General features: G+C 37.2%; 1 protein-coding gene across 1 annotated transcript in view; it reads right to left on the bottom strand.

Moving 5' to 3' along the window:
• Positions 1-25,165, bottom strand: part of LOC137631093 (nuclear pore complex protein Nup93-like) — a 479,887-nt gene that overhangs the window by 23,679 nt on the left and 431,043 nt on the right. The window contains exons 9-15 of the mRNA XM_068362728.1: positions 24,360-24,458; positions 20,326-20,431; positions 8,966-9,012; positions 8,614-8,758; positions 7,965-8,091; positions 4,713-4,854; positions 697-789 (exon numbers count right to left, since the gene is read on the bottom strand). Of these exons, the coding sequence (XP_068218829.1) occupies positions 697-789; positions 4,713-4,854; positions 7,965-8,091; positions 8,614-8,758; positions 8,966-9,012; positions 20,326-20,431; positions 24,360-24,458 (759 nt within the window). The remainder of the gene's footprint in view (positions 1-696; positions 790-4,712; positions 4,855-7,964; positions 8,092-8,613; positions 8,759-8,965; positions 9,013-20,325; positions 20,432-24,359; positions 24,459-25,165) is intronic.

The raw sequence follows: 25,165 nt of genomic DNA, 5'->3' as shown, positions 1-25,165 counted from the left end.
TTTTTATTGTGAATTATTCATTTTTATTATTTTTCAATGTTTGGGGTTATAATTTGTTGGATTTTATAACGTTAAAAATGAGTGTATATGTATTTACTGTATAAACAACTGAAACGTAGAGTGATTTTCCTTCATTTCTTATGAAAAAAGTTGTTTCACAAACCTGTTCTCTCCTGGAACGGATTAAACTAAAAAACCGACAGACCACTGTACTAAATTATAATTTACTTGAATCATTTGACTCAGGTGATTTCCCAGAAAATTTAATTCTATGAAAATCTTCAAGTTAGGGGTTACTGTACAATTACAATGTATATACTGTACATCAATGTCTAAATTACTTCACGTTTTTCCTTCTCCATTGTTGTGCATGTTTTTTTTAAGTAGTTTAATGAGTATAGGAGTCCCATTAAGAGACACTCTTAAGTTACTAAGCATTGTCAGTAGGTTACGATGAAATGGTAAGACAGCTGGTGGGAATAGATTTAAATTAATAATAGCTTGGAAACAGACAAAGAACCTTTAGTACCACATCACTATGAATTCTGTCTGTTAATCTAGGATTTTTGGTACACAAAGTAGAAATGACCAAGTTCCATAAATAAATTAACAACAATGAATGCAAGAAATTTTGTCTTTATTAAAAGTTGAACTAACTTCAACAAGGTTAAATAAATTTGAAAAAAAAAAACTTACTTTGGCTAGATCATAGAGCTTAACAGCATCTTCATACAGCCCCTTCTTTTCTGAATCTTGAGCCACAATTTCTGTTACTTCACTCACATCAACCTGGAAATTTTAAAGGTTAATAGTATTAAACTTGCATTAAGGGCAAGTATAAGATTTTAAACAAAATTAGTACAGTACAGACAAACAAAGAAATGTATTCTTTCAATTTAACAAAGCAAAAATTCAGCACATCAGCATATTGAACAAGAGACAACTGTGATCTAAAGAAGGACTTAATCTTGGACTAATATTTTATAATAAACTACCATATATATTAAACTGAAACAGGCATTGTAGGAGAGGTAGGGATTATTAAAGATTAAAATGGGAGTATCTTCATTGAGGAAGAGGAAGTCGAAAGAAGATGAAAAGAATATTTGTTACAACAATCAAATACTGTATTGAGAATTAGGGTGAAGAACTGAAAAATCTTCCTCTAGTAGAAAGACCAATAGCAAACATCAGAGAGAGTGAAGCTGTGAGTGCGATAAAGAAAATAAAGTAACAGGAAAGTCAGAGGTAACAATAGAAATCATTAAGGAATTGGAAACTCTAGGCAAAGAGTGAGTGCACACTACTGGAAAAGATCTGGGATGTAAAGAAAATACCAAGGGGACTAGTAAGACAGTATTATTTATTATTATTATTATTATTACTTTCTAAGATACAACACTAGTTGGAAAAGCAGTATGCTATAAGCCCAAAGGCTCCAACATGGAAAATAGCCCAGTGAGGAAAGGAAATAGGGAAACTATAAGAGAAGTAATTAACAATATAAAATATTTTAAGAACAGTAACATTAAAATGAATATTTCATATATAAACTATTAAAACTTTTAAAAAAAGTAAGAAGAGAAATAAGATAGAACAGTGTGCCCGAGTGTATCCTCAAGCAAGAAAACTTTACCCCAAGACAGTGATATACCATGGTACAGAGGCTATGGCACTATCCAAAACCCAAGAACAATGGTTTAATTTTGGAGTGTTCTCCTTGAAGAGCTGCTTACTATGGCTAAAGAGTCTCTTCTATCCTTACCAAGAAAAAAGTAGCCACTGAACAATTACACTAGTAGTTAACCCCTTGCGCGAAGAATTGATTGGTAATCTCAGTGTTGTCAGGTGTATGAGGACAGAGGAGAATATATAAAGAATAGGTCAGACTATTTGGTGTATGTGTAGGCAAAGGGAAAATGAGCCATTACCAAAGAGAAGGATCCAATATAGTACTGTGTGGCCAGTCAAAGGACCCAATAACTCTCTAGCAGTAGTACCTCAACAGGTGGCTGGTACCCTAGCCAACCTACTACCTACAGTATGATGATTAAATTGTATAAAAGAAGAGAATGTTAAAACTGTGGGAACTACAAAGGAATAAAGCTTTTGGAGCCTGTATTCAAGATACTAGAAAGTTGAGAGAACTGATAGATATAAATGGATAGAAGTTTGGGTTTATCACATTAGGTGCTACCTTTATTGTTAGATAAGTTCAAGAGAAGTACTTAGGACAAGAGAAAAGTTTTCATGCATTTTATGAATATTGAAACGGTAACAAGGTTAATCAGTTGGTGCTTGAGAGAGAAGTTGGTAAGGTTAGCGAGGATGATGTATGCGGGTTTAAGAATTACTGTAAAGACAAACAATGGGGCAGACGACGCATTCACTGATGGAGGCCAACCTCCATTAAGGATCAGCTCAGAGTTCTCGTCATTATAAACACTTTAACACCTGAGTTAAGGCACAACGAAAAATTATGGGACTAATGTTTGCGGATAATGTAGTAATTATAGCAAACACAAAAAATGGATGAAGGTTTTTTTTTTTTTTAGCATGGTAAAGATCCCTAGAAAGAAAGGGATTGAAGGCAAATATTGGAACGATAGAGTTAATGATTATTGGTAAAGAAGGACACAAAGTAGTAAACATCCACACGGGAAGATGGAAGAATAGTGCTAAAACAGAATTAACTACTTAAGACCTATAATAACAGTGGAGAGAGATACTGAGAAAGCAGCAAGACAGAGAGTGAAAGAAACATAGTAAAAATGGAGTGATGTAAAGGGTAGTTTTAGAGAAGAAAATGCCAGTAAGTATCAAAATGAAGATTTATAAGACAGCTATCAAGCCTGTTCTATTATGTGGGGCAGAAACTTGAAGAGGAAAGAGGAGGGACTTTAGGAGAGAACTGATATGAGGATGGTGAGATGTATTGCTGAAATATCAATACTAGATAGGAGGGTGAGTCAAGATATAAGAAGGCTAAGGAAGCTCGTCTGAGATACACTATGGAATTGATCAAGAGAGCTAAGAACATCCCAGTGACTGGGAGAAGTGTGGGGCGTTATGCCATTAGCAGATCAGATGAATAGATGTGGTGAGAAGGATATGGGTGAGGTGGGAATGGAGAAGATGCAAGGAATAGAAATATATTGAAAAAGTTGACTTGAGCAGTTGAAAGAAGAAAAAAAATCAATTGAAACATTGGTGCACAAGTATAATACAATTTACATTTATCTATCATTTCCATGTATTCTCAAAATTGCAAATACATCTTTTAGTTCAAGCATTTAACTGGGGTTCACAAGGCACTAGAAGAGTTCGAATACCCAGTCCTTCATGGCTAAGGATTATGAAGTGTGAAGTAGGAAATGATGAATCGAGAAGGGTTAATTTAAAAGCTCTAAATAGCAATGACTGGCGAAATCTGACCGAGGCCCTTTGCATCGATAGGCGTAGGAATTGATGATGATGATGTTGACTGTAAATAAACTAGCCGACTGACTGAAAATGAGTTGCATTATATCAAATTTGTTGCCTGGACTTCTAGAAAAAGTTTGTATTTTGGCCTTTACACTTACACAGCCTAAGCTTAACATGACTGTAAATAATCACAAAGTTTGCTTTACAAATCAACAAGAAATCTCAATGTTAATGAATAAACAAGAAAAACTGATGAACACAATGTAATTATGAGTTATCGTAACAATAACTAAACCTGTTTAAAATTGTAAAAGTGTCATAAGTTCTAATGGTACAGTATATGCATTTCTCCAATTATGATGATTCCTAAAATGTAAATTTGATTAAAGAAAAGAGTTGAAGGAAATTATATGTGATCAATTGATAGCCTACTTGTATAATTGTCAGCAATAGTTGTTTTCGAAAGATAAAGATTTAGTGCAAAGATTTAAACAATTATACTGTATGTCGCTACTAAGACATTTACAAAAAGTTAATGCTTGTTTGTAATTTTGCACATCATTTCATCTGATGAATAACAGATTAGTCTAATATCAAATCTCATCAGCCATTAAATGGTAAACATTGGAACTTTAGTTTGATAAGTATAAACATTGGAACTCTAGCTTGATAATTATTTTGTGAATAAGATTATGTATTTTAAGATATTTTAGTGACTATATGAGAGCAATACTCAGTTTATTATTTTTTCCTGCTAAACATGAATATAAAAGGCATAATAGTTACAATATGACTTTCATAGAACTACATCAATTGTTGAATTACAAAGCAAAGGAACATTCTGATCAAGATCAATTATTTGAATATAAGTGATGTATAATGTCATTTCAAAATTATATTTACATGTAGAATACACTATTTATTTTATTGCATATTTATGTCATTTTCCATTCTTAAAGAGAACATAAAATGTCTTGTAGGTGAGATAGCCTACCAAATCATGAACTTTGCTATCCTACCAAAGACTGGGCTAGCCTATTTATCTATTCAACTTTCTTCTTGTATAATAGATTTGATTGAAAGTTTAAAATTAATTAGGGTTTGTAAATAAATTATGGATTTAGCTCTTCCATTATTCAAAACCTCAATGATACAAAGCTTCAAAATAACAGTGGCTTTACTTTAGCACATTACATGTATAATTTTCAAGTTTTCCAGTTAGTGCATAATGATTCTTCATATTTAAGAAATAAGTGATTGGTACTTATTATGTTACTGTGACTTACCTTAAACTTGTCAATAACACCTGGAGTTCGGCGGCCATCTGGTTCCAGTCTTCCAAGGAGGAGATCAAATTCTCGAGACTGCAAAACCAATTGACTTATGCAACTGGCAAAGACATTTTCTCCATTTTTGCCTTTAAGAGATCTGGAAGGAAACTCAGAGCTATGGGAAAACAGCTTACCAAAAATTTTATTCTTTAATTATGGGAAACTCAAACCACAACAAATGTTTTGAATTAAATACAGTATTGAGAAACTCTAATCATTTTGCAGTTTAATTATGTTCCAGTGCTTTCCACTTTTATGTGGGGTAGATGTTGACAAAGAAGAAGAAGAAGATCCCATCTTTCCTTTCAGTAGACACATGCCTTTAATAAAATAATAAGACACTAGTGGTCAATGATTAGAAGCAAAACACTAATGCATCAGGGGGCCTGTTATTTTTACTGTCAAAGTCTAAACTATTCCCTATTCTCTTGACATCACAAGTCAGTGGGGAGGAGGGTGGGCATGTACTGTATATGTCCATCATGTTAGTATAGTAATAGAATATTCTATTATTAGAATATTTCTGTGTCCCTCCCCTGGTGTTCATATTGCAGATTTCCACATTCTCAAGAAGATGGGATGCCAGTGAAGGAAAGAGCTAAATCATTTATAGAATAGTATAAAATTATTAGCATTCTAGATTCATCTGGTCTAGATTAATGGTAGAAAACCTCTCAAAATAAAGTTTGAAATACAGGACTCCAAGTTGTTTATCTACTGAGTCCTGTATTTCAAACTTTATTTTGAGAGGTTTTTTATCATTAATCTACACTAGATGAATCTAGAAAACTTATTATTTTATACTATTCTATAAATGATTTATCACTTTCCTTCACTGGCATCCCACCTTCATGAGAGTGTGGAAATCTTTAATATGAACACCAGGGGAGGGTCACAGAAATATTCTAACAATAAAATATTTCATTTCTATACTAACATGATGGACATATACAGTACATGACCACCCTCCTCTCCACTGACTTGTGATGTCAAGAGATTAGGGAATAGTTTAGAATTAGACAGTAAAAATAACAGGACCCTGATGCATTACTGTTTTGCTTCTAACCATTGACCACTAGTGTCTTATTACTTTATCAAAGGCATGTGTCTACTGAAAGGAAAGATGGGATATCTTTTCAAATTTAGGGGTTAATGTGTCAGTAAACAGAGCTTCTAGAGAAGAAGCAATAGGAACATAAGCGAGTATAGAAATAACAAATTTCATTATCAAAATTCTATTTTCTTAACTCAAATTTTATTGTGTACTAAATCTAGTTTCTTCTTCATTAAAAATATCAATAAATAGCTAGACTACTTGTGAATAAAAGATGATAATTTTTATAGAGCTGAGAACTAATATTAATAAGTGAAGCCTCTTTTACTATATACCAAATGACCATGGAAAATTTAGCTACTATTCATTATTAAGAGTAGTCATGATCCGAGTACAGTAGGGATACTGTATTACAAATGAGAAAGTAGCAGACACATGTTGGTTGGACATGTGATGAGAAGGAATGAAGAACAAGTTAAAAATCATGTAGATATGTTAGTATTGGGATGAAGATCTGTAGGATGGCTCAAAACATCAAGAAAAAGGTGTCAGATGATGACCTACACTAAATTGGAGTTCAGCAAAAAAAAGCACACGAAAGAGTAGAGTAAATGGAACTCATTTAACATCTAAACCAGAAGGGCAGAGTTGACAAAAGAGTTTATGATAATGTACTTTGTTTTCTCTTAAAGAACCGAATGCAAAAGTACTGTACTTTGCAGTTCAGTTGTAATCTCCAAATTTATTTCTGAAGCATGATTACTAATCACTCGAGCACATTTGATTCACAATTCCTAATGCATAGACGATCTAGGAAATCAGAAAAAGGTGACATATGAATACTGAGACCTGATAGGAGTTCATGCGATAAAAGCACATAGTTAATGTAGATCGTAAAACTACAGAGTAGTTCTGTCTTTAAAGAATTGAATCTAAGTACCATAGTACTTGGGTTACGAGTACTGTACTGTAACTTGAATATGAGCAAATCGGGATACGAAAATACATTTCAGAACTGGGTTACGAATATTGTATTGGTCTGTGATAAAATATTTTATGCTGTATGGGCTCTCTTTTGTGTACAAGTACTAATGAGAAAGACTAGCCTGAAGTCAGCCACACAATGACCACACACTACCAACGCAATGTTCATGTAAATTTTGCACCATTTTCCTGCCACTAAAGAAAAATGCAAAACGTTATTACTACATAGGTTCCTTGTCAAAAATAAATGCAAGTGTAGTTGAAGAGAGAGAACTCCCGACATTTTACCAGAACTATTCATGGATAGAGATTCTCCGTCTAAGCAGTAAACCCCCCCCCCCCTCCTACTTTAATGTCTCTCTCATGCCAGCAATTACTCTCCTCAAAGGTAAAGTCCAAGTTAGTTTGTCAATTACTTATTTTTTTATGAATTATTAATTTTCATTCCGTTCCTATGTTAAGGGTTATAAATTCTTCAATTATTACCATTAAAAAGCTTTACAAAGGAGTGTATTTGTGTATTTATGGACATTCAGAATGCACCGAGTGAATTTCCTCTATTTCATAAGGTAAAAATTGTTTTAGAATACATGTATTTTAAGTTGTGAGCTTGGTCCAAGAACAAATCAAATTCTTAAACCAAAGTACTACTGTACTGTACTCTTAAGTCCAATAGTAACCTACAAATTTTTTAAGCATGATTACTGTTCACAAAAGGACATCTGAATCATGATTCTCAGAGCATAAACCTCAACCAAAATATTTCATTAATGAGTTTTTATCAAATGAGAATACTTGGCAAACTGTGTTTAAAATAGATCACCTTCACTTCCCAGTTTCTGATAATTGTATTATTATTATTTATTATTACTCACTAAGCTACAATCCTAGTTGGAAAAGTAGGATGCTATAAGCCCAGGGGCTCCAACAGGAAAAATAGCCCAGTGAGGAAAGGAAACAAGGAAAATTAAAATATTTTAAGATGAGTAACATTAAAATAAACATGTCCTATATAAACAATAAAAACTTTAACAAAACAAGAGGAAGAGAAATAAGGTAGAATAGTGTGCCCGAGTGTACCCTCAAGCAAGATGTTCAGTACCAAAGTGTTGTATTGTATATACAGTAAAATAGCCTACTATAATAAAAATAAAAAGCATAACACTGACCGTAGGAAGAAGCAGTAGTGCAGAGCTTCACATGGATCTGTTGCCTCAAATTTGCGAGTATAGAGCAAAATGAGCCTTGTTAGATTTAATCGGCGGATTCCTTCTGGATCATTATCTTCGCGAGACACTAAATGAAGAGACAGCTCATTAGAATTTCAAGTCTCACTACAGAAAATTAGGCTAATCTAGGAAACAAATGCTGTAACTCTTCACTCACCATAAGTCTCTACAATCATTAAAGAAGTTAAACTAAGCCACATGTCAGATTTCTAGGCATAAAGTTTGTCCTATTAATTTTCTTAAAAGGGTGGAAATATAAGCAATAAAAACTTAAAACTTAACTGCAACTAACACATGAGCAAAATATTTTGAGTAAAAAAAAATTTTTTTTATGCTCCTGGGATGCAAAAAACGAACTGTAACTAGCACTCAATTGCAATTATTTTCCCCGTATATATTATTGCATTTTTAATTCTCAAAGTAGAATGATAATTTTTCCAACATACTGAATTGCACGGAATAAATATAATGATGCATCAGTAGTAGCCCTTTTCATTATGTTCTAATCTCATGTTTCAAATTTACTGATACCATAAATTATTTTGTGAAAGAATTTTGGATACAAAAACATAACTTCTGTAACACTTACACACTGGAGCTTGAACTTGTGCAGGTAATGCTAACAAATTCATTTCATGTAATGCCAGGGCTATGTGAACCGCATGGCATCGGAGGGCTTCCTTACGGCTTAAGAACTCGATTGCAGCTTCAAATTGGCCAGTCATAAGCAACAGCTGAAAATGAACAAAATTAAATGCACCTAGATCACCCTGAGTCCCATAAACTTATTCACACTAATTAAAACTAAAAATATTATGAGCATTGGGCAAGTAACCATGAATCTTCAGGTAAAAATCAGTTTAAATATCAACAAACATCAGAGACCACTTATGGGAAGTCGTTTACAAATACATGTACAAAACCTCAATATAATTACTTACAGAAGTGTAAAGCAATGGTTGTTGCCACGCATTAAAATGAGCTTCTCCTGCAAAAAAATAAATACTGTAAATAAATATTTGTCTTAAAAAATGGTAATACTGTAGAAAACTTCTTGTTTCACCCTAAAAAGGCAACAAGCTATCAATTTTTGTTAAATCCCAGTTTCCTTAACACCAAATATTGTTTCTGTTAACCAAACACTTTTATGCTTGAATCAAATAGGAAAACCTTGTGCCTTTTACATTGATTGTTTCAGTGGACATCAACAACTTTTCTAAATTTCACTCTACATTATTAGAAAAAAATTATTGCACAATACTTCAGCTCTTTCATTCATTCATATCCAAAAGCATTTCTTAACCAACATTATAATATCTTTAATTATAAGAGAACAAAGACAAACACTCATTGTGCAACTAAAGTATGACTGGATTCAGAGAAAGCAAAAGTGTATTACAGTATTATGCCTATAAATGTCTCTTACAGATTATAAGTGGACTTATTTTTGAACAGCTGTAGGTTCAATATCACACTGCTTCAGCAGCTTTTATTATTTACTCAACCTTCCAACGATTAGGGAAACCAAAAGTGATTAAACTATGAAAATACCCAGTTAAAAGTCATGAGTTTTAACTGAATTGTTCTCAATCACAGAAATTGCATAAATTTATACCCTCAATGGATGACATTGAAAGTTTGTATTACTGTATAAAATGGAAACGTAAAAATTTAAATAAAACTATTTTCAGTAATTTATAAATTCCTTGACTTACACCAATCTAAATAAGCATTCCATTGTTTTTTATAAGCTATACTATCTTATGAGACTATGATTGCCAATCTATAACACCATGAAAGCCATTTGCGTCTCAGGATCAGTCTTATTTTCTGGTGCCTACTCAAAAGATTTCTAATTTGGGGGCGTAAATACTAGCTCCTTTTTTTTTCTTTTTTTTCTGACCTTCCCTTCTATCATCAAAAGTTCTAAAGATGAAATTTATTTGGAAGATCTATTAAAACACTTGAAATTTCCAACAAACTACAGTGGAAGTTGCTGTTGTTCAATCAGCCTCATAAAGAAATTACTGACATTCTCTTTTAACTAGTACTGTATGGACAGCTACAAATTTTGTATAATCTGTTGCCTTTGAAGATGATTCGACTTGTTTTATATCAATCTCTTCCTCTAAAAGCTGCAGTTATGAAAATGGCTTCTTAGATCATATTGTGGATATGTAAAGTTGAGTCCTAACAACACTCAAAACCAATAGTCTAAGCTTTGATTCATTCATGATATTAGAAACTAATGATCTTATCATTGCAAACTTTCCTTCACAGTATTTTTTTTTCAGGACAACTCTTTGTTTCCTATCTGTATAAAAATTAAAAATAAAAACAGTATAATGGCTTAAGTCATTAGAGAATTCTGGAGATTGATCTGTCTTAACAAACTGTTTTCATCATTATTCTACAAAGGATGGAGTACTGTTCTAGTGATAATGACTTAAAACTTATTCTAATCTTACACAATTTTTAATACCCATACTTAGGTTGTAAAGATCCTGGCTTTTCAAATTTAATCATACAATACTTCTTCTGCATTAATGTTTTAATTGCTGTCTTTATTTCACCAGTGTCAAAATTAAAACAACCGCTGCCATAATTCAACAACACTTTTGAAAGTTTGACATTGATAATTCTTTAGAAATTTTATTTTAAGATATCATAAATTGGAAAAGTCTTCCCAGTCAAACAGTGGAATCTAAGGAACTTTGAACATTGACGATAGTAACTTATGCTCATTTAATGAGTGCATATGTATAAATCTCTCCTAGGGGATTTCACCTTGTTCCTTTTTTACATGATTAAATTTAGCCTTATTTCAATTGTCTCTTCATTTGCGATGTGTTGATTTCTCTATTAGTATTTGAACTTGTAACATCTTGTTTTTCCAACTTGAGTTTCACAAATAAGAATGATAACACTGAGGAGAATAATTACCCCACCTACTAGAGTTACTATTCAAAGCTACATCTTGAAATTTGTCATACTAATTCCTCAGTTATCATGTGTTTCTTTCCAGTGCTTATTTCTAAATTTTTCATGTTTAGTTTCTTTATAAATCTAAGCTTCTACAAAACCCCCTAACACTTATAAAGGGATTTTGACGAAGGAAAAATCTATTTCTGGGAAGAGGCCTGTGACGCCCGGTGAGAAAGGTCCTTCCTTATACCTTTCCTAATATAAATCTTCCAAATATACTAGAGAAAGATAAAAGCATGGAATGCAGAGGTTACAACCCTCGCGCGAACACCTTGTAGGTGTCGTGTATTAAACAAAGGCGTGTGTAAACCACTATTCACAGGTTGTCTTCCATTTAGATAATCCCTTCATCAATGGGGAGGGCCGTGACAGGCCCTAGATAACATGGTTGAACTCCCCAACGACACCTACCACGCGCGCCCTCTAGGACATCCTTCTGCAAGAACATATGGCTTGGCAAGGAAAAAAGAGTGGTGGGGTCCGTATCAAATAACCGGGAAGGGTTTCACCGGGCGTCACAGGCCTCTTCCCAGAAATAGATTTTTCCTTCGTCAAAATCCCTTTTCTGGGGCGGCCTGTGACGGCCGGTGAGAATGTACCAGAGAATGCCTTCCAAGCCCAATAAATTGATAACACAATAAGGAGAAAACAAACACCATGTAAGGCAATAATATAATACTGTAAGTAAACATAAATCATAAACTAGCCATAGGCATAGGGGATGTAATGCTAAAATAATATGAGGACCAGGGATCACCTGAGTGTCCCGTCGTGAAAGGTATCAACCTTACATGTCTAAGCATATCTAAACTTTACAGGAATGGTAATTACAATAACAGTTAAATCATAACAATTAAACATGGCAAAATAACTTAGGGCTAACGAACCACCCAGGAGAGTGGCGACGTGGTGTGAGAGGTGGTCAGGAGGGAGGAGAGAAGAGATGGAATAAAGAAATAATCAGAGATTAATGGGGGGAGATAAGACTCCCCGCTGCAACCGTAGGTTATTTAAGGGCCTGTAAGTTCTTTAGATAGTGGCGTTTGAAAACCATAGGAGATTTCCAACCCGTGTATTTTTTAAGGTCATCAAAGTCCATGTTCTGGAAGTAATTGATAGAGGTAGCTATTGACCGTATATCATGAGCATGGGGAAATGATTCCGGGTTAGCATGTTTAATGAAGTAGAGGATTTGTTGTCTGATACCTTGAATGGTCAAAGTACCACCTTGTTCCCTGATAAATAAGGGGCCAGACGAGCGGGTGGCAGATCTAGCTAAAAAGGTCCTGAGAGTAGTGACTGGACACAGCGAAGGATCCTGGGGAAGAGAGATGATCTTCCAAGGGGACCACCTATTTTGCGGGTCCTCATTTTTAGCTAGGAAAGCTCTGTCTGGGGTAAGCAGTACTTCGCCTGTAGGGAGGAAATCTATGTTTTCCGGGTTACGTGAGAGCGCTGCTAGTTCTGAGATTCTAGCACCTGAGGCCATAGCTGATAGAAATAACGTCTTCCTAAGCAGAGTGATATAAGAGCAGGACTCGTTGTCAGTGTCCGACGCGAGTTTGAGGACATTGTTCAGAGACCAAGAGACTTTTTGCGGCCGATCCAACGGCCGAAGCCTAGCACATGCTTTTGGAATAGATGAGAAATAGGAATCAGCTAGGTTAATGTTAAACCCAACCAGGAATATCTTCTTCAAAGCTGACTTGATGGTAGTTATAGTGCTAGCTGCCAAGCCCTTGTCAAATAAGAACCTAAAGAACGAGATGGCTAAATTCGGAGTCATACGAGTGTGGTCTGAATTCTTTAGGAAACCTGCTAATTTCTTAACAGCCGAATCATATTGACGAATTGTCGAGTCCCTTTTGTCCGCTTCGATGAAGAGAACGTTTTCCGGGTCAATGTTTGCGTCTTTATGAGCTGCAAACTTCATGAAGTCCACAAAGTTAGGGTTTTGGCTATCCTTGAGGAATCTGACACAGTCTGTGTTTGAATTACTTGGGTTAGTTTGGGGAATGGAATCCGGAAGGGTCGGAGTTTCAGCTCGAGGAGGAGAGGAAACCAACTGCTCTTTGGCCAGTGAGGTGCTACTAAGGCCACTGTCCCCCGGAAGGAGCGTAGTTTGTGCAATACTTTCATTAGAAGATTCACTGGTGGAAATAGGTAAATCTTCCTCCAATGGTTCCAATCCAGGGTTAATGCGTCTATGGCATAAGCCTGAGGGTCCATGTTTGGTGTCACATAACAAGGAAGTTTGTGATTCATCTGAGTTGCGAATAGATCTACCTGAAGGCCCGGAACCAGCCTGAGTATCCACCGGAATGAAATTATGTCCAGAGACCATTCTGATTCCAGTGGTTTCGTCCTGGATAGTGAGTCCGCTATCACATTCTGGACTCCCGCTAGGTGGGTTGCTGACAGGAACCAGTTCTTTTCTGCTGCCAAGGTGAAGATAGCGACCAGGATCTGATTCAGGTTGGGCGACTTGGATCCTCCTCTGTTGATGCAGTGTACTACGGCTGTGCTGTCTGACACTACTCTGATGTGGGTCGACCTCGGAGGAGAGAGCCTCTTCAGGGTCAAGAACACTGCCATGGCTTCGAGAACATTGATGTGGAAGTGTTTCATGGCGGGTGACCAAGAGCCCTGAAACATCTGACGTTCGTAGTAACCCCCCCATCCACTCAGAGACGCGTCTGTATGAATTGTCACTTGTGGGGGTGGGAATTGAAGAGGAACCGATTTGGAAAGGTTCTTCGGTTCTGACCATGGCTGTAATCTCATTTTCAAGACAGAGGGGATTTTCGAGACCTTGTCTCTTAAAGGTACTGTGGCTCTCTTTCTCCAAACTCGATTGATGTCTTTGAGTTTGGCTTTCAATAGGCGATCTGTTACTGAAGCGAATTGAAGAAGGCCGAGGATTCTTTCTAAGGCTCTTCTGGACACCTGTCTGTGTTTTAGAAAATTCTTGACCTTGGAAGCTATTTCTCTTACCTTTTTGGGAGGTAGAACCAGCTTGTGCCGTGCAAGGTCCCACTGTATGCCTAACCATTCGAAGCGGTCTGATGGAAGTAGGCGGGATTTTTGGAGATTGACCCGAAATCCCAGGTTGGCGAGAAAACGAAGTACTTTCTTCGTAGCTCTGTTGCACTCCAGGGCTGACCGAGCCCAAATAAGCCAATCGTCCAGATAAGCAACGATCTGAATCCCTTGGTTCCTGAGTTGTTCTAGCACTGTCTCTCCCAGTTTCGTGAATATCCTGGGTGCAATGTTGAGGCCGAAGGGCATGACTTTGAATGCAAAGGCTTTCCTGCCTAGACGGAAACCAAGGTAAGGAGAGAAGTTTCGAGCTATTGGTACGTGATAATAGGCGTCGGTAAGATCGATAGAGGTGGTGACGGCCCCACGGGGAAGCAGGGTACGTACCTGAGAGATGGTCAACATCCGGAACTTGTCGCAGAGGATGTAAGAATTTAGCTTTGACAAGTCCAGGACCACTCTCAATGCCGACGAGCCTTTCTTCGGAACTGTGAACAGGCGGCCTTGGAACTTCAGCGATCGAACCCGTTTGATTGCTTTTTTCTGTAGTAACTCGGTGGTGTACTCTCTCAGAATGGTTGTGGGTCTCTGGAAGAAGGTCACTGGTGGAGGAGGAGAACCTTGTGACCATTTCCACCCCAAGCCTTTGGAGACTATGCTGTGAGCCCACGGACTGAAGGTCCAACGGTCTCGAAAGTGGTAAAGTCTCCCCCCTACCGGAACTATATCATTGCGAGGGAGTGAATCTAGGTTCTTTCCCTCCTCGAGAACCCCTTGTCCTAGGTCCGCCTCGTTGACGGAACTGTCCTCTAGCCCTGTAGCTACCTCTCTGGTGTCCACGAAAGGGACCTGAGGGTCCGTAGCTAGGGTTGTATGCGGGTGAGGGCATCCAAACGGGGTTGGGTTGGGTACCTGGGGGAGCAGTGAGGTAGACCACCTGTTGAGGGTGTTTCGGCTGTAGAGGAGACGAAGCAGTGGGAGACTGTGAAGACGAGTGGGCAATCGGCGATTGTTGGTAGTGACCTCGGCTCGTCTTGTAAGGGGCAAACCTCTGTTTCTTCCTGAAGAAGGTTTGTTTTTGACCTTCAACCCTCTTTTTGGCAGTGAGGCCCCACCTCACTTGCAAATTTTGATTTGCTCTCGCAGCGTATTGTAGTACCTTGTTCACCTCCTCCTGAGGAAAAAGGTTCTTACCCCAGCAGGGGGAAGCTATCAGCCTATTCGGTTCATGCCTGATCGTGGCCTCAGAAAGAACGTGCTTCCTGCAACTAACCCGAGCCGAACAAAACTCGTGTAAGTCGATTTGGAAGGACAGAGACAGGTTCTTTGTGAATACCCGGAACATGGTCTCGGTCGGATAAAGTGAGGTTAGGGACTCCACGGAGGTAATGGAGTGGAGAGACCTAGCCAACCTATTCTTACTCAAAGAAAACGAGAGAAAGGATAACTCATACCTGTAGAACAAGAAACGAGCACTCTATGCTTTTGCTCTCAAGGTTACATATTAAAAATTAACATCACACAATAAATAAGAAAATTAATAAAATTGATTGCTTTTCTTAGTAATAGTAATAACGAAGAATAACGACAACGTAACAAATAAACAAGGATATAGTCTAAAACGAACCCTCCAGGAGGGTACAAATTAACAGACTAAATCGCTAAGCTTTAAATCGTTACTATGCTTTAAAACGCTATCTTAAATCGCTATTCTTCGTAAAGCAAATAAATACCATAGTAAAAATTAATAATAATTAATGATAACATAAAAGGCCATAAAACGTAAGTGATATAACCTAGCTGACAGAGTACCAGATGGGCAAAAATAACTAGAAAATTTACCGAAGCGAACATACCCAAAATGGCTGCCGATACCTCGGCAGGACAATCGCTTCCAAAACTAAAAACCACCATAATGGAAATAGAACAAATGCCCGGTACTGCCAAAAGCTGCCAAAACAAACTATGGTACTTAACATTGGTAAGGGTGAAGTAACGTCAGTCATGTTGAATTAACGAGAAACTCTTCGAAAAAACACTGTGCCCAAAAAAAACTATGCTTGCTGCAAGTCCAATTACAGAAGGATGTCCTAGAGGGCGCGCGTGGTAGGTGTCGTTGGGGAGTTCAACCATGTTATCTAGGGCCTGTCACGGCCCTCCCCATTGATGAAGGGATTATCTAAATGGAAGACAACCTGTGAATAGTGGTTTACACACGCCTTTGTTTAATACACGACACCTACAAGGTGTTCGCGCGAGGGTTGTAACCTCTGCATTCCATGCTTTATCTTTCTCTAGTATATTTGGAAGATTTATATTAGGAAAGGTATAAGGAAGGACCTTTCTCACCGGCCGTCACAGGCCGCCCCAGAAAACCCATTATTCACTCTTAAAACACTTTTTTAAGCTGACTCTTACTTTTACTGTAGATACATCAATACATACAGTTTAAATAAATGAAAAAAAATAAAATCTGAACACTCATTAACATATGTACTGCTCGGCCAAAATATATGTCCATTGACTAAATTATATGTCCATTCGCTCTAGTCAAAAAGTACTGCTATATTTAAATCTAACAGGATTTTGATAAAACTGAGGTGTCACTTAACTTTACCCAATAATGACACTTGTAATAAGCACACATTAGTATCAAATTCAGAAATAAAAACAGCTAATATACGTCTTTTCCATTGTTTTCATTTACAAGATGATCAAGATTACCGTTTATGCTTTCCAAATTAGCTAATTAAGTGCTTTCCAAATTAGCTAATTAAGCTAAACTACCAAAAGATTTTTTTTTTCTCTTGCTAAAAGACAATTATTACTTGAACTATCATTTTCATTTTACAACATAAAGGTACAGGGTATTTAGTTTTAGTAAAAATACTTTTCTATCAATTTATTTACTGTTAATTTGATTGACATCAAAGTTTAGTGGTTTCATCCCTGTTGCTGATGCATGAAAATGTTATCATCTTTAGCTCCACAGTGCTTGATTACAAAACTTAGGAAATCATTGATTATTTCTTCCAATTCTTAAGATAGTTTTTGTGCAATTTGGTTCACGTTTTCATAATCCAAAAAAGGTATAATGTAATAATATATCAGTCACATTCTACACGTCATTGGTAACAACTACATTAATTGCATACTATCATACTTAATTAAAATACAAGCAAAACAGCTTTTGTTCAGTGGTTTACAGGGATATGATCATCCTCTTCTGCTTTTTTAAGTTACTGAATGAGAAGTTGGGATACAAAAGTGGAGGGGAAAGAGGCTAGTTTTATTATAATTTGGTCTCAAAAAAAGGAACTCGCATGATACACGAAAAACATGACAAACTCATATTTTATGGGTGAAAATTTGGGAGGTCACACAATATGAGATATCACAAATTACACAAGTATATAAGGTATTACTGTAATTTACTTGGCTATTTTTTTAGCCGAAAAGGAATATTTTTTAACAAAAAATAATCAAATTATGAAAATTATAAAACTTACATGCCCTCAGAAACTAGAAATATAAAGAGGAGTACATACATACATATACCAAGGCACTTCCCCCAATTTTGGGGGGTAGCCGACATCAACAAATGAAACAAAAACAAAAAAGATGACCTCTACTTTCTACGTTCCTCCAAGCCTAACAAGGGACTCAACCGAGTTCGGTTGGTACTGATAGGGTGCCACAGCCCACCCTCCCCCGTTATCCACCACAGATGAAGCTTCATAATGCTGAATCCCCTACTGCTGCTACCTCCGCGGTCATCTAAGGCATCAGAGGAAGCAGCAGGGCCTACCGGAACTGCGTCACAATCGCTCGCCATTCATTCCTATTTCTAGCATGCTCTCTTGCCTCGCTCACATCTATCCTCCTATTACCCAGAGCTTCCTTCACTCCATCCATCCACCCAAACCTTAGCCTTCCTCTTGTACTTCTCCCATCAACTCTTGCATTCATCACTTTCTTTAGCAGACAGCCATTTTCCATTCTCTCAACATGGCCAAACCACCTCAACACATTCATATCCACTCTAGCTGCTAACTCATTTCTTACACCCGTTCTCACTCTCACCACTTCGTTCCTAACCCTATCTACTCGAGATACACCAGCCATACTCCTTAGACACTTCATCTCAAACACATTCAATTTCTGTCTCTCCATCACTTTCATTCCCCACAACTCCGATCCATACATCACAGTTGGTACAATCACTTTCTCATATAGAACTCTCTTTACATTCATGCCCAACCCTCTATTTTTTACTACTCCCTTAACTTCCCCCACCACTTTGCAACCTTCATTCACTCTCTGATGTACATCTGCTTCCACTCCACCATTTGCTGCAACAACAGACCCCAAGTACTTAAACTGATCCACCTCCTCAAGTAACTCTCCATTCAACATGACATTCAACCTTGCACCACCTTCCCTTCTCGTACATCTCATAACCTTACTCTTACCCACATTAACTTTCAACTTCCTTCTCTCACACACACTTCCAAATTCTGTCACTAATCGGCCAAGCTTCTCTTCTGTGTCTGCAACCAGTACAGTATCATCCGCAAACAAAAACTGATTTACCTCCCATTCATGGTCATTCTCGTCTACCAGTTTTAATCCTCGTCCAAGCACTCGAGCATTCACCTCTCTCACCACTCCATCAACATACAAGTTAAACAACCACGGCGACATCACACATCCCTGTCTCAACCCCACTCTCACCAGAAACCAATCACTCACTTCATTTCCTATCCTAACACATGCTTTACTACCTTTGTAGAAACTTTTCACTGCTTGCAACAACCCTCCACCAACTCCATATAACCTCATCACATTCCTCATTGCTTCCCTATCAACTCTATCATACGCTTTCTCCAGATCCATATACGCAACATACACCTCCTTACCTTTTGCTAAATATTTCTCGCATATCTGCCTTACTGTAAAAATCTGATTCATACAACCCCTACCTCTTCTAAAACAACCCTGTAATTCTAAGATTGCATTCTCTGTTTTATCCTTGATCCTATTAATCATTACTCTACCATACACTTTTCCAACTACGCTTAACAAACTAATACCTCTCGAATTACAACACTCATGCACAGCTCCCTTACCCTTATATAGTGGTACAATACATGCACAAACCCAATCTACTGGTACCATTGACAACACAAAACACATATTAAACAATCTCACCAACCATTCAAGTACAGTCACACCCCCTTCCTTCAACATCTCGGCTCTCACACCATCCATACCAGACGCTTTTCCTACTCTCGTTTCATCTAGCGCTCTCCTTACTTCATCTATTGTAATCTCTCTCTCATTCTCATCTCCCATTACTGACACCTCAACACCTGCAACAGCAATTATATCTGCCTCCCTATTATCCTCAACATTCAGTAAACTTTCAAAATATTCCGCCCATCTTTTCCTTGCCTCCTCTCCTTTTAACAACCTTCCATTTCCATCTTTCACTGTCTCTTCAATTCTTGAGCCAGCCTTCCTTACTCTCTTCACTTCTTTCCAAAACTTCTTATTCTCTACATATGAATGACCCAATCCCTGACCCCACCTCAGGTCAGCTGCCCTCTTTGCCCCACGTACCTTGCGCTTTACTTCCACATTTTTCTCTTTATATTTCTCATACTTCTCTATACTATTACTCTGCAGCCATTCTTCAAAAGCCCTCTTTTTCTCTTCCACTTTTACCTTCACTCCTTCATTCCACCATTCACTGCCCTTCCTCATGCTGCCTCCAACAACCTGAGCACATGATGTAAATTTATGCATAATATATTTATAAATCCAAGATATACTGAGGTGAACCATGGTATGGCTAGAGATTACTGTACTCACTAGGTATCTTATTGTCCTAAATGCACGGACGATTCTAACTATATTACTACTACTATGACTGCATCAAGTTATGTTGTTCATGGCGTGAAGGTACCTTATATCATCTAACTTATCTCTCCACACATCTCATAAAATATATCTCCTCTACCTCTCATCTTCAACTACATAGCACTCTCTGACCTTCGTGTCCAGAGAATATCACTTATTCTGCATTATTACAGAACACAGATCAAAGAGTTTGAGCAACACTACACACAAACAGTCACAAATTTTTGCTTCTGTTTTTGTATTTTTCCATATGAAATTCTTTCTAGAACTAAACTTTCATTCGCTCTCTTAAGATGGCTTATCTAGTGAAGTCTTCTCAATCTAAAGTATAAAGGAAGATAAATACTGTACTAACCATATTGCTCATATAAAAGGTTCTGAAGTTGATTCAGAGACAGTGTATCCTGAATTGCACTGCTACTACTTGAAGTTGAGGCTGTTGGTGATGAATCACAATCAACCTGTAAATTGAAATATCACTTATAAATTATATAATACAGTAAATAATTGTTGTACATAAAATGAGTAAATACAGTAATCAACTAAATAATCCATCATATAGAAGTTTAGGCCTAATAAAAATAACAATAATCACCAATTGGAATAAAAACGACAAGGAACTTAGGCCCATAGAATGGAATATAAGAAAAATGAAAAGCAGATGCCATGAGGTTTCTATAAATCTTGGAAGTAAGGAAAAATAATAGTTGCTAAAATTCCCTTTGTTTCTGAATATCAGCAAAAGAAGCAAGTGATGCCAAGAGCTTGTGGAGCTCATCCCTATCGAAAGATGGCTGAACTTGTGTGTTTTCCAAGGAGGGGTGTTTTTATTATCATTATCCCTGCTATAATCAACTAGCATAGTCCTTCCTGAACTTTCCCCTAAACTAACATCAAGATTACTTTTGTACTCACACCTGTTAACTTGATCAGCAACCACTAAATTATACTTTTCCACTAGTGTTGCCAAGAATGAAACACTCTTTCATAATGATTATTTAAATCACAGTTCTTGGCTTCTTACCACTTACAGCTAGGTTCCATTCTTTTGTCAAGGACACATATTCATTGAAGTGAACGAAAATCGGAAAATCTAGAATTTCAAGACTTACGGGCAATACGAACATCAGGGAAGGTTCCTAAAAATAATATACAGCCAATGAAGAAAGTAATCTCAAGTCTGTTCATTTCTGGAGAATAATCATTAACAGTGGCCAAAGGATTATTATTATTGTGATTATTACTAGCTTAGCTAGACCCCAAGTTGGAAAAGCAGGATGCAGTAAGCTCAAGGGCTCCCATAGAGAAAAATAGCCCTGTGAGGAAAGGAAATAAATAAACTTCATGAAAAGTACTCAATGATAAATATAAAATAACTTGAGGGGCAGGGGGGAACGTCACCTTTAAAATCAGTATCAACATTAAAATAAATCTGTCTTATCAAAACTATGAAGTGTGACTTATGTCAGCCTATTTAACATAAAAACATTCACTACAAGTTTGAACTACTGAAGTACCACCAATTCAACTGCCCGATTAAGAAGATCATTCCACAATCTGGTCAAGGCTGGAATAAAACTTCTAGAATACAGTGTAGTATTGAGCCTCATGATGGAGAAGGCATGCCTGTTAGAATTAACCGCATACCTAGTACTACGTACAGAATGGTAGTCAGGGAAAATCTGAATGTAAAAGGGACAGACAGGATACCAAGAATATAATAGAAATATCTACAAAATTAAATGGGTTGGACATTGGTTAAACAACATCCTTCGATTCAATCATGATATAAAGAACAACAGGGGAAGAAAGTTATACTTAAAAGTGTGTTAATTCTGGTAAGACATGTAATGGATTTCTATTTGTTAATAAGTATCAGGAAAGGTTGAAAATGATATATAATGAAGTGAAACTAAGAGAAACTGGCAATTTAGAGGAGGAGTGGAAGTTAGTAAAAGAAAATTTTGTTGGGATTGCAAGTGATGTGTGTGGAAAGAAGGTTGTTGGAGGCAGCATGAGGAAGGGCAGTGAATGGTGGAATGAAGGAGTGAAGGTAAAAGTGGAAGAGAAAAAGAGGGATTTTGAAGAATGGCTGCAGAGTAATAGTATAGAGAAGTATGAAAAATAAAAAGAGAAAAATGTGGAAGTAAAGCGCAAGGTACGTGAGGCAAAGAGGGCAGCTGACCTGAGGTGGGGTCAGGAATTGGGTCATTCATATGAAGAGAATAAGAAGAAGTTTTGGAAAGAAGTGAAGAGAGTAAGGAAGGCTGGCTCAAGAATTGAAGAGACAGTGAAAGATGGAAATGGAAGGTTGTTAAAAGGAGAGGAGGCAAGGAAAAGATGGGCGAAATATTTTGAAAGTTTACTGAATGTTGACGATAATAGGGAGGCAGATATAATTGCTGTTGCAGGTGTTGAGGTGCCAGTGATGGGAGATGAGAATGAGAGAGAGATTACAATAGATGAAGTGAGGAGAGCACTAGATGAAACGAAAGTAGGAAAAGCATCTGGTATGGATGGTGTGAGAGCTGAGATGTTGAAGGAGGGGGGTGTGACTGTACTTGAATGGTTGGTGAGATTGTTTAATATGTGTTTTGTGTTGTCAATGGTACCAGTAGATTGGGTTTGTGCATTTATTGTACCACTATATAAGGGTAAGGGAGCTGTGCATGAGTGTTGTAATTCAAGAGGTATTAGTTTGTTAAGCGTAGTTGGAAAAGTGTATGGTAGAGTAATGATTAATAGGATCAAGGATAAAACAGAGAATGCAACCTTAGAATTACAGGGTGGTTTTAGAAGAGGTAGGGGTTGTATGAATCATATTTTACAGTTAGGCAGATATGCGAGAAATATTTAGCAAAAGGTAAGGAGGTGTATGTTGCGTTTATGGATCTGGAGAAAGCGTATGATAGAGTTGATAGGGAAGCAATGTGGAATGTGATGAGGTTATATGGAGTTGGTGGAAGGTTGTTGCAAGCAGTGAAAAGTTTCTACAAAGGTAGTAAAGCATGTGTTAGGATAGGAAATGAAGTGAGTGATTGGTTTCTGGTGAGAGTGGGGTTGAGACAGGGATGTGTGATGTCGCCGTGGTTGTTTAACTTGTATGTTGATGGAGTGGTGAGAGAGGTAAATGCTCGAGTGCTTGGACGAGGATTAAAACTGGTAGACGAGAATGACCATGAATGGGAGGTAAATCAGTTTTTGTTTGCGGATGATACTGTACTGGTTGCAGACACAGAAGAGAAGCTTGGACGATTAGTGACAGAATTTAGAAGGGTGTGTGAAAGAAGGAAGTTGAGTTAATGTGGGTAAGACTAAGGTTATGAGATGTACGAGAAGGGAAGGTGGTGAAAGGTTGAATGTCATGTTGAATGGAGAGTTACTTGAGGAGGTGGATCAGTTTAAGTACTTGGGGTCTGTTGTTGCAGCAAATGGTGGAGTGGAAGCAGATGTACGTCAGAGAGTGAATGAAGGTTGCAAAGTGTTGGGGGCAGTTAAGGGAGTAGTAAAAAATAGAGGGTTGGGCATGAATGTAAAGAGTTCTATATGAGAAAGTGATTGTACCAACTGTGATGTATGGATCGGAGTTATGGGGAATGAAAGTGATGGAGAGACAGAAATTGAATGTGTTTGAGATGAAGTGTCTAAGGAGTATGGCTGGTGTATCTCGAGTAGATAGGGTTAGGAACGAAGTGGTGAGGGTGAGAACAGGTGTAAGAAATGAGTTAGCAGCTAGAGTGGATATGAATGTGTTGAGGTGGTTTGGCCATGTTGAGAGAATGGAAAATGGCTGTCTGCTAAAGAAGTTGATGAATGCAAGAGTTGATGGGAGAAGTACAAGAGGAAGGCCAAGGTTTGGGTGGATGGATGGAGTGAAGGAAGCTCTGGGTGATAGGAGGATAGATGTGAGCGAGGCAATAGAGCGTGCTAGAAATAGGAATGAATGGCGAGCGATTGTGACGTAGTTCCGGTAGGCCCTGCTGCTGCCTCCGATGCCTTAGATGACCGCGGAGGTAGCAGCAGTAGGGGATTCAGCATTATGAAGCTTCATCTGTGGTGGATAATGTGGGAGGGTGGGCTGACACACCCTAGCAGTACCAGCTGAACTCGGTTGAGTCCCTTGTCAGGCTGGGAGGAACGTAGAGAGTAGAGGTCCCCTTTTTGTTTTTGTTTCTTTGTTGATGTCGGCTACCTCCCAAAATTGGGGGAAGTGCCTTGGTATATGTATGTATGTATGTACTAAAAAGAGCTAAAAATAAAGGGACATAACACCATTAGCAAAGATGGAGTTAATTTGTCTATTTATGGAGATGATTTTTTGGCTTTAAAAATAAGCTAGAAATAAATGAACAACATTAGTTTCTGATGTTACTAAAATGTTAAACTCACCACACAAAGCTTCACCCAAAGGTAATCATCAGTGGTGGTTGCAATATCAGCATGATCTTCATGGGGATCACAATGGCTCAAAATGCAATATACAGCACGCTGAAAAGACACATACATGTTAAGAAATACTATAATAGAAGTTTACAGTTTATTCATATTAATTACACAAACTATTTCGTGCTCTCAAAATCTATTCGTTCAACCCAAATTTGAAAAGTTACCAAATTTTCAAAAGCAAGCAACTTTAATACTTACTGTGTAAGTATAATACACGAGGATCAATAAAATAACTCTAGCATCATTTAATATATTGGAACTCTACAAGCACCAAATCACCAGCTATGCAAAATTGCTGAATCTTCACCACAGAATAAGATCCTATCCCTAAATAGAGATTGTAATTGATGTCTCTCTTAGTTTAGTCATCCCCCCAAAAATTGAGAAATTCATCTGGCTCAATCTATCAGAATTCTTCATCAGCTGCATCACAGTATCATATTTTTTTTGCTAAACTATTTCTCTAAAAGTGAAGCAGTTTGAGTACAAATCTCTTAACCTTAGTGACAAGTGTAAAATACAGGTTAGATTAGGCTTAAAATCTACAGGATGTTCCTACAAGTGTAAAACATACTAAAGTCTTTGTTAACAGTTAGATTCTTCTACTGAACCGAAGACCAGACCCTCGAAACAACTGGTAATCTAAAGTTTTTTCTGCATAACTTGTGGGATACAAGATACAATAATTGAATAACAAATACTAAAAACAAACAAACTTGATTATATGAAAGTGCCCTAAAATAATTTTC

This window comes from Palaemon carinicauda, chromosome 39 (assembly GCF_036898095.1).
Source record: "Palaemon carinicauda isolate YSFRI2023 chromosome 39, ASM3689809v2, whole genome shotgun sequence".
Lineage (NCBI taxonomy): Eukaryota > Metazoa > Arthropoda > Malacostraca > Decapoda > Palaemonidae > Palaemon > Palaemon carinicauda.
This window is presented reverse-complemented; position numbering and strand designations above follow the sequence as displayed.